At 42.6% G+C, this 9,824-nt stretch overlaps 1 protein-coding gene and 1 pseudogene across 1 annotated transcript in view; one reads left to right on the plus strand and one right to left on the minus strand.

Moving 5' to 3' along the window:
- The window catches only part of LOC119420771, a 261,041-nt pseudogene that overhangs the window by 117,612 nt on the left and 133,605 nt on the right, over positions 1-9,824 (plus strand).
- The window catches only part of gria1b (glutamate receptor, ionotropic, AMPA 1b), a 79,862-nt gene that overhangs the window by 35,922 nt on the left and 34,116 nt on the right, over positions 1-9,824 (minus strand). Inside the window, exon 5 of the mRNA XM_037687758.1 lies at positions 629-682. Within this exon, the coding sequence (XP_037543686.1) occupies positions 629-682 (54 nt within the window). The remainder of the gene's footprint in view (positions 1-628; positions 683-9,824) is intronic.

A 9,824-nucleotide genomic window follows, 5' to 3' on the forward strand; every position in this document is an offset into this window, starting at 1 on the left:
TGAATGAATGATTGAATGAATGAATGAATGAATGAATGAATGAATGAATGATTGAATGAATGAATGAATGATTGAATGAATGAATGAATGAATGAATGATTTAATGAATGAATGATTGAATGAATGAATGAATGATTGAATGAATGAATGAATGAATGAATGAATGATTGAATGAATGAATGAATGAATGAATGATTGAATGAATGAATGAATGAATGAATGAAGCTGCTGCTCCTGGGTAGCTAGTGTCCATCTGTAGATTTGTACAGACTCAAGTAAAGCAGCAGATCACCACGTAGCGTACAATAAAACAGTAAAACATTAGTAAGAGGAAAGTTTATTTCACGATGTGATAAATATGAGATTAAAAGTTGTACAGTTCATTTTAGTGTGGCTGATGTTTCCCCTCAGGACACGAGAGTGTAGTCGAGTTACTGTGAGGTTACGAGTGTTTGAGAAAATCTGACAACATTTTAAAAAGTAGAAGGATTTTTGGTCTTTGACAGATTAAATAAATCACATTTATTGATTGAAACGAAGTAAAACAATAAACAAAAACAAAAATTGAACTGTGGCTGATTTTTCCCCAAACAATTATAAAAAGCTGTTTTGTGTGAGGTCTTCTCACCAGGTTGACCAGGATGTAGTGGTAGTTCTTCAGGTTTCTCTTCTGAGCAGCAATCTGAGAAAAACAGAGACATTCAGAGATGATGGAGGAAAATATTCTGTCTGTCTCACATACAGGGGGTGTCAGACTCACTTACAAAGGGGCCACAATTAAAACTTTGTTCAAACTAAGGGCCATTTTCAGAAACTACATGAACTCAAGTCAGAAACCAACATCTTCTCTTGGTCACATGTTCCTCAGCAAGAGTTAGATTGGTCTCGTTTGATGTTCTCTGATGTGCTTTCAACATCATAATCAAAGATTACTGAAACAATTCAAGTCATAAAAGCATTTTATGTTCAACACATCATCTGGGGGGTAAATGTCACCGAGGGCCACATTTGGCCCCCGGGCCTTGAGTTTGACGCATGTGATCTAAAAGAACCGCACTCGACTGCAGGAGATTTATTACCAGTATTTTACTTGCAAGGACACTCTCAGGACAGGTTACACCGATATACAGGAAGTAGACACCGATATACAGGAAGTAGACACAGATATACAGGAAGTAGACACAGATATACAGGAAGTACACACAGATATACAGGAAGTACACACAGATATACAGGAAGTACACACAGATATACAGGAAGTACACACAGATATACAGGAAGTAGACACATGCACACCAGTCAGGAGAATCTGCCGTGAGCCGTCTGCAGTTTGCTTTTATTTTCTTATCAGTTTGGCCGAGCTCACAGACTCGGAGGAGTCCTTGAAGTGACAGCTGCACGCAGCCTCACCAAGCTCCTCACCCAGCTCCTCACCCAGCTCCTCACCCAGCTCCTCACCCAGCTCCTCACCCAGCTCTGTACCAACCCAAACATATGGTTCATGGGCACAGTTAACATTCTCTGCCATAGTAGTTAAAAACTTCCATAAACTTTGATCAAACATTCCCTAACAGATGATGAGTTAACTGCATGTTTCTCATGTTTTCAATGATAAGAAGCATCTGTGCGTGCGTGCGTGTGTGTGTGTGTGTGTGTGCGTGCGTGTGCGTGCGTGTGTGTGTGTGTGTGTACACAACAGTTCCTAATTGGAAGCCTCCGCTCCTCTTAGGGAATTAATTGCTCGTTATCATAAAAAGGAGGAAGTGAGTGTGTGTCCACACGTTTCTGAGTCAGCTGACAGATGTTAGGAAGGAGACGCAGAGACAGGAGGAGCGAAGACGGAGAAAAAAGAGGAGGAGGAAGAGGAGGAGGAGCAGTCGCACAGAGCGGCAGGAGGAAGCAGGTGTTGGCTTCCTCTCTCCTCTCAGGTCCACCTCTTAATGAGCTTCAGTCAGTAAACGTTCACTAACACAGCTGCTCAGCAGGAGGAGGAAGCTGCACCTCCCTCCTCCTCCTCCACTTGTATCTGTCACCTCCTTCTGTAGCTTGAAGTTCACCACAATAAAAACCCCAAATGTTGATTATTTTCACGAGTTTGTGAACTTGAGGAAAGCGTCATGAACCAGTTCTTCCTAATTTTAAACTTTTTATCAAACTGACTTTTTACACTCAGTTGGAACGATTTTGTTATTTTGTTATTTTGTTATTTGGGACAGAGGTGCAGTTAAATGACTTAGACCGTCATATCATCGGTCTTGATGGAGAGAACATGAAACTCCACCCAGAAAGGTCCCCGGACGGGGATTTGACCCAGAGTAACCTGCTCGCTGAGAGGCAGCAGCTCTTCCAACTGCTCCACCGTGCCGCCCTTTATGTAAAACAAATAATGAATAAAAATCTAAACGCTGAAATCTTAGGCCTTCTTCAAAGGTGCTGAAGGCCCCGAGTTTCCCACTGGGATACAGGGTCTTAGGACGTTTTGGGTGTTACGTTCTGAGCCAGAATTTGTATCAGGACACCTCACCTGGAAAAGGAAACTAAAGCACTCTGCTGAAAGCAGGTGAGCCAGGTGTGGCAGGTGAGCCAGGTGTGGCAGGTGATCCAGGTGTGGCAGGTGAGCCAGGTGTGGCAGGTGATCCAGGTGTGGCAGGTGATCCAGGTGTGGCAGGTGATCCAGGTGTGGCAGGTGATGCTGCGGGGACCGTGGACTTCAGAAAACCCAGTGGACCAGCACCAGCTGAGGACATGGACCCAAACATCACTGACTGTGGACAGAACCGGCCAGTTCTTTGTGTCCTCAGCAGGTAAGACGCTTCTGGTGTTGTCTCTGGTTCAGGAGTGTCTGGACCCGAGGAACGAGACGTTTGTAGCTCATGTCCAGGAGTTCATCAGCTGATGAGGCTGTGACTCCAGGAGTTTAAAACACGGAACCTCTTCACAATCTTCTCTTGTTCTTTTGGGTTTTCATCATCTGTAAGTCATGATCATCAAACTCACAAGAAATAAAGACTTTAAATATTTTACTCTAATGAACCGATGTAACATGTGAACTTTTTCTGAGATGAATCCGTAAACTCGCTCCAACTCGATGGGAAATAAAAACCTGAATTCACTTCCTGGTTTTTGTTATTTCTGGTTTTTTTTGGTTGTTTTCTATAAACTACACTTTATGAAAATGTTTTGCATGTTTGAGGGGGTGTTGCCATTAACAGTTCTTTTTTAACTGGCTTAAATATCTTTTATCAAGATGTTGAGCTCAAGTTTGATATTTAAATCTTTTTTCTTCCAGTTTTATATTTTAATGAACGCAGACGTCTGATCAGCTCAATTGTTTGGAAAACTTATTTTTGTAAAGTTTACCAGAAATAAAAAGTGAAAATAATTTCAGCTGAACGTGCTGGTCAGGCCCCAACAGCTGGTCCTCTAGGAGATCGACCCGGTCCAACGAGTCCTGTGGCCAAAATAACAGAACCATTAAATGAAGCCCGCAGACAGCAGGACCAGCTCTGAAGCTGAAGTCCCAGATGTTTGGACCTAACGATGTCCGCCCTCAGCCACAACATTCCCTTTATGATGCAGAACCAGTGGGTGTTCATCATGTTCACGGCGTTCTGGGTCTTTTCCAGCGATCCTGTAGAGCTCATCAGTCCATAATTACTGTTTCCCATCATGATGGTGGATGACTGAGTAAATTAAGAGGTTTAAATGGATCCAAAGGCCTGGACACCAGCAGGTTCAGAGCCGTTACATTAAAATTATTTATCTCTTCTATGTCATTTTGTCACTGAAACACCCCAAAACTAAAGTTTTCTCAAGTCCTGGTTGTTTTTGTCTCATCTTTGATCGAGTATCCAACAAAAATCCTTTGTTCTTATTACGCGACACCTTTCACGCTCCGGTTTTAGACTAAAATCATTTTATTGTTACATTACTTTTGGTCAAATCTTAAAATAGATATAAACTTGTAGCTCGCTCTACCCTTCCACTTGCTTGGCTCCACTTCACTTGAAACTCCGGTCCTCTACCAGAGGCCTGGGGTCTGAGGGTTCTGTTCTTCTGGACACAGATCTCTGAGGTTGTTCCTGGGATCTGTTGGAGCCACTCTTCCAGTCTGGGGCTCACAGCACCAAGTCCTCCACTGAGCACTGGGACTGCTGACGCGTTGGCTCTCCACAGCTTCTGCATTTCCTCTTTCAGTCCTTGGTAGTTCTCCAGCTGCTCCTTCTTCATGTTACAATCTCTTGGCGTTGCTCCGTCTATCACCACTGCTTCTTCTCTTGTTGCTGACCTCCACAATGTCTGGTTGGTTACACTCCACCTATTTGTCAGTCTAGATCTGGAAGTCCCACAGTATCTTAGCCCTTCCATTCTCCACCACCCTTGGTGGCGTCTTCCACTTTGACTGTGGGACCTTCAGTCCATACTTGGCACAGATGTTCCTGTATATTTTTCCAGATGTTCCTGTATGCTATTCCAGATGTTCCTGTATATTATTCCAGATGTTTGTATATATTATTCCAGAGGTTCCTGTATGTTATTCCAGATGTTCGTATATATTATTCCAGATGTTCCTGTATATTTTTCCAGATGTTCCTTTATATTATTCCAGATGTTCCTGTATGTTATTCCAGATGTTCCTGTATGTTATTCCAGATGTTCCTGTATGTTATTCCAGATGTTCCTGTATGTATTTCAGCCGATGGTTATGGCGTTCCATGTTTGCTTTATCTGCCTGGATCTTACATCCTGCTGTGTTGGACTGTCTCAGGGCATCTTTGCACAGCTCCATCTTTGGTCTCGTCTGGTTTGGTAGATCCTGACCTCTGTTGTTCTTGTGCTGCCATGATTATATTCTCTGTGCTGTCCTTCAGTCCATCCCCCTCTAGCCACTGGAAGGGTTTGCTGATGTCAGCCACTTCCTCCACCTACCAGTGGGACATGCTATGCTTGTCTTTCACATTCCCATTGAGTTCTTAATGAAGGCTCTAAGAGTCCTGTTGATGTTGTGTAGTTTTAACCACTCTAAGGTTCAAGGTTCTTTATTGTCATTCTCATCGCATGTGGTACATGAGGTAGAACACAACTGTGTACTCAAGATCCCAGTTACACCCAAACATAGCAAAAATATAAAGTATAAAAAGAAACTCTATACAAGGATATAGACACTAATGTATAAAATAATGCGGTGTATTAAATGATATAAATATATATATATATATATATATAATCCAGTATCCATGTGTGTGACATTGAGTCATAAGCTTGCTTGTAGTCAATCTAAGCAGTGCACATGTTTTTGTGTCGTCTTACAGTCTGGAGCTGCGTTCTGTCGACCAGTAGAAGGTGCTGGGCTCCCCTGGTGTTGGGTGTTCCCCGTCACCTTCTGTACCGCGCTCAGGTATTGACCCCTGGGCCTAATTATCTTAGCTCTACGACGCTTGATACATACGTGTGTGTGTGTGTGTGTGTGTGTGTGTGAGATGTAATTTATTCCTGCAGAACCCCAGAAGCTCTGTTAGCCCTCAGAGTATGTGTTGAGGGTGACTCTCAGTTATCACTTCGCTAAATTTTAGCTCAACATCCATAAAACTACTCAACTATCAGCTGTTTATGTAGTGGGTCAGTTTGTTGTGGCGGCCATCTTTAATTGAAAATTGAAATAAGGGTTAATGAGTTGAGAGATTCTTTAAACTTTGTTCACTGGTTCATGAGATATTTTGCTAACACTACAGACAAACATGTGTGCCCACACTGACAGACAAGAGCCAAAACATGATCTCCCTCCGTTTTTTCTTGAGTCCTGCTCGTTTAAAGAACAGTCTTTGTTTCCTCTGGGCTGAGTGCCACAAACTGTTAAATGTTCGTCTCTACTGTTTGTTATCTGAAGCAGCCGAAGGTCCGTGGTCCTCCGAGGTTAACGCTAATGGCGCCTGTGAACTCTTGACTTTTCTTTGTCCTCGTTCGGTTTTTCTTCATCATCACACAGGTCCATAAAAACCTGCTCCTGTAATATTTATCGGCACGATTCAACGGTCTGTCGTCTTGACTCGTCGTCACGCAGCCGGACTCGGACATTTAACTCCCATCCAGACTAAATGAAGCGAGCTGGAGTCGGGCCGAACACCATCTGATGGTTTCATTTCACAGATCAGAACAGCACCTGGGTCTCCTGTTACCAGCTGGAGCGCACTGAATGTTCCCAAACCACTGCAGGTGCCAGGTTCAAGCTTTTGTCTTTACAAAATAAAAATGAAAAGTGTTTCCTGCAGCCATCGTCCTCCTCGCTGCTCCTTGAAAACTACACAATATTCAAAATCTCCTTCTTTTCAATACAAATAGTGGCTTCGTGGTTCCGCTCAGTTTCCTGTCGGCTCGTAGCAGAAACGCTCAGCTGCTCTGAACACGATGCGTCAGATGTGCACCTGTGTCTGTGCACGGTGGGTCCAGGACGAGCACGTGACCACAAACACGCAGGAACATGGTTTCTGTGGATGTGGACATCCTGGTTTACAGTGTCTAATATTATTTATCATTTGACAAATTCTGCTTTTTAAACTGAATCAAGGATCGAAGGTTCTTTGTGACTTCATCTGGATCTTCATCCAAAGAGCGACACGTGTGCAGAAATGACTGGAACTGCAGAGTCTTCTGTCGCAGCAGAACGCTTCAGTAACTAACAGACGTTAAAGTACCGGAGGAGGAACATTTCATTTATTCTGCATCACTGTAAAATAAAAAATAAAACAGTTTGCTTTTCGTCGGAGCAGCTGTTTTAGTTCAAATGAAAAGAGCAGCAGAGCTTCAGCTAAAAGCTTTAAAGTGCCCGAGACTCTAAAACACAAAGAGTGGAAGAAAACATCTTAATATTTCAGACATTTGACATAATACACACGATTTTACTCATTTTATCACATATCGGGCAGACTTCTTTTGAACTTGCTGCAGCCAAAGTGAAACAGGAAGTGACATTAAAGGGAACTTCCTGTTTTTAGTTTATTGAAACTTTAGACTGAAAATAATGTAAAGAAACACCCCATTCTTCTCTGCTGTCTGTTGTTAACCACTGTGGCAAAACTCTGTTACTCTTTGTCATCACTTCCTGTTACTGTGCAAGGAGAGATGTCGACCACTGTTCATCTCAGCAAAGTGAAAAGTATTCAGCAATAAGTTATTGTGTGATATTGTGTGTAGTCTTACGGTCTGGAGCCGCGTGTGTGTGAATGTTCATGAAGCATTCATTCTGTTCTGATCCATTTTCCTTCTGTACATTTTTCTGCATCGTTCCCATCCCACAGTTTGTGTTTTATTTCAACAAATCATAAAACGTTCGGCTCTTTCACGACAATCCTGCTGTGACTTTTAGTATTGGTACAACTTTAGCTGTTTGAAATATTTAGCCTTTTCTGCCATTTTTTCCTCAGAAAATTAATGGAGCATCTTTAGATGTGTTTACATCCTTTTACTGCTCCTTTCATGTTTTGTTCTGCTTCAGCTTCTTTATGCCAGTTACTCAGCTACTATTTAGCTGTTTTTATGCTAATTTTAAATTTTCAGACAGTTCCACATTTTTGAGCTCATTTAAACTTGTTCCACTTCCTTCTGGTAGTTTAAGCTTCTTTCTGCCTTTCAGCTACTTTTCAGCCAATTTATTTTGCTAATGTCAGCTTTTTTATTTTTTTAGCTACTTTCCTATATTTTTGTGCTGATTTCTGCTAAACCTACTTCAGAAAATATGTGTTCTTTCTGCTTGTTTAGACTTGTTCTCCCATTTCAGCATGTTTGTTAGATTATTTCAGCTGTTTTTTTGTTTGTTTAGTTTTTTTTTTTAATTTCTTCAGCAATAAGCATTCACACTGAATGTTCACAGGAAATGCAACTCCTCTAGTTATAGTTAACTTTCCAAAAATGTCTTTGCATTTAATGACTCCACTGACTACGGTGACTTTATTTAAAGGAACGCTCCTTCAAGAACCCTGCAGATGTTGGATGCTGCAGATGTTGGATGCTGTCTATCATGGTGCACTAAGATTCATAACTGGCTGCAACTACCGTACTGCACCCAGTATTCACTGGTTAACTGGTCACCATTAACCTCACAGGAGCCCAAAAGAAGAATTCATCCTGAACCCTCCAAACTTCAGCTTCTTGTTGTCGTCCTTCAGCAGAGATGCGTTCCTTGATCTCGTTGAAGCAGCTAAAAGCAAACACGAGCTCCACGCCTCTTCTGACAGGAAGCTCTGTTCCTTCCAGTGGCTGACTTATTTGTGTCGTTGTGGCCGTTTGTTTGGACAGTTCTGTCAAACTGACACCGGCTCTAATGGGCTCTTAACAGCTGGCGCACAACAGCAGCTCCCGAAGGGCAGAACGGAGCTGAGGAGCCTCTGAAGAAGAAGTGGTCAGTTCACACTGCAGCAGACAGCCTGCACACGCCTCCGTCTCCTCCTCTCTTCAATCGTTTTCACGTTCATTACAAGAGCCCAGTTAATCTCCGCCTGCCATCTGGTTCTGAAGCTGCACGTCAACGCCTCGTCTCCTGGTTTCAGCCAGGGAGAGCTGATCGGCGACGTTTGGTTTTAAATACAAATAGATGAAATTAATTATTATTTCAGAAGCAAAAAAACAGCTGAAGTAGCTAAAAACGTGCTGAAATGTTGCTGAAAGCACAAGTTAGCTGAAGAAAGTAGAAAGAACACATTATAGCTGAATTAGGTTTAAATAAATTAGCAAGAAATTTAGGAAATTAGTTAAGAAAGCTGAAATTAGCAACAACAAAAAAGAAATAAGCTGAAAAGAACATTACTAGCTGAAATTAGAAGTTAGAAGAAGCACAAAAATGTTGTAGTTAGCAGAAAGAATCTGAAAGGAGCACAAAACAGCTGAAAGTAGCTGAAAGTAGCTGAAAAAAAGTTTAAATTAGCAGAAAGAAGCTGAAGCAGAACAAAATGTGAAAGGAGCAGAGAAAGGTTGTAAACAGATCTAAAGATGTGAAGGAGGTAAAATGAGCTCAGTTCATTTTCTATCAGAATAAAATGTCAGAAAGGCTAAACATTTCAAACAGCTAAAGTTGCACCAGTACCAAGAGTCACAGCAGGATTGTCCTGGAAGAGCCGGACGTTTTGATTTATGATCAGTCAGGTCATCTGGACGGTTTCTTTTTTTGCTGAGATGTTTCGTCCTTCATCCAAAGAACGTCATCTGTCCGAGGAGCCACAAACAAACTGAGTCCCACAAGCAGCACACCCCCACTTCTCAGCAAGAAAATAAACTGTTCTCACCGTTTCTGTTCCTCTACACCTCAGACTTCAGGTCACAAACCTGCGTCTGCAGAAGTTCTGGATGACTCTGACACTGTGGGCTGCACCACTGGTGACCAGGAAGCTGAATACAGATGTGTGGTGGACAGAACCAGCTGCAACTCAACACTGGAAATACTAAAGAGCTGCAGGTGGACTACAGGAAGAAGATCAGACCCCCCAACCCTATCAACATCAAGGGTACTAAGGTGGACACTGGACTGCTAGAAGTACCTGGGGGCCCACCAGACAATAAACTGGACTGGACAGCTGACACCAACGCCTCTACAAGAAAGAGCAGAGACACCTTCTTCTTCTGAGGAGACTCAGGTCCTTTAACGTCTACAGGACCATGCTGCAGATGTTTTACCACTCGGTGGTCTCTGCAGGACCATGCTGAAGATGTTTTACCACTCGGTGATCTCTGCAGGAGCATGCTGCAGATGTTTTACCACTCGGTGGTCTCTGCAGGAGCATGCTGCAGATGTTTGACCACTCGGTGGTCTCTGCAGGAGCATGCTGCAGATGTTT

Source organism: Nematolebias whitei, chromosome 14, assembly GCF_014905685.2.
Source record: "Nematolebias whitei isolate Nwh7 chromosome 14, NemWhi1, whole genome shotgun sequence".
Lineage (NCBI taxonomy): Eukaryota > Metazoa > Chordata > Actinopteri > Cyprinodontiformes > Rivulidae > Nematolebias > Nematolebias whitei.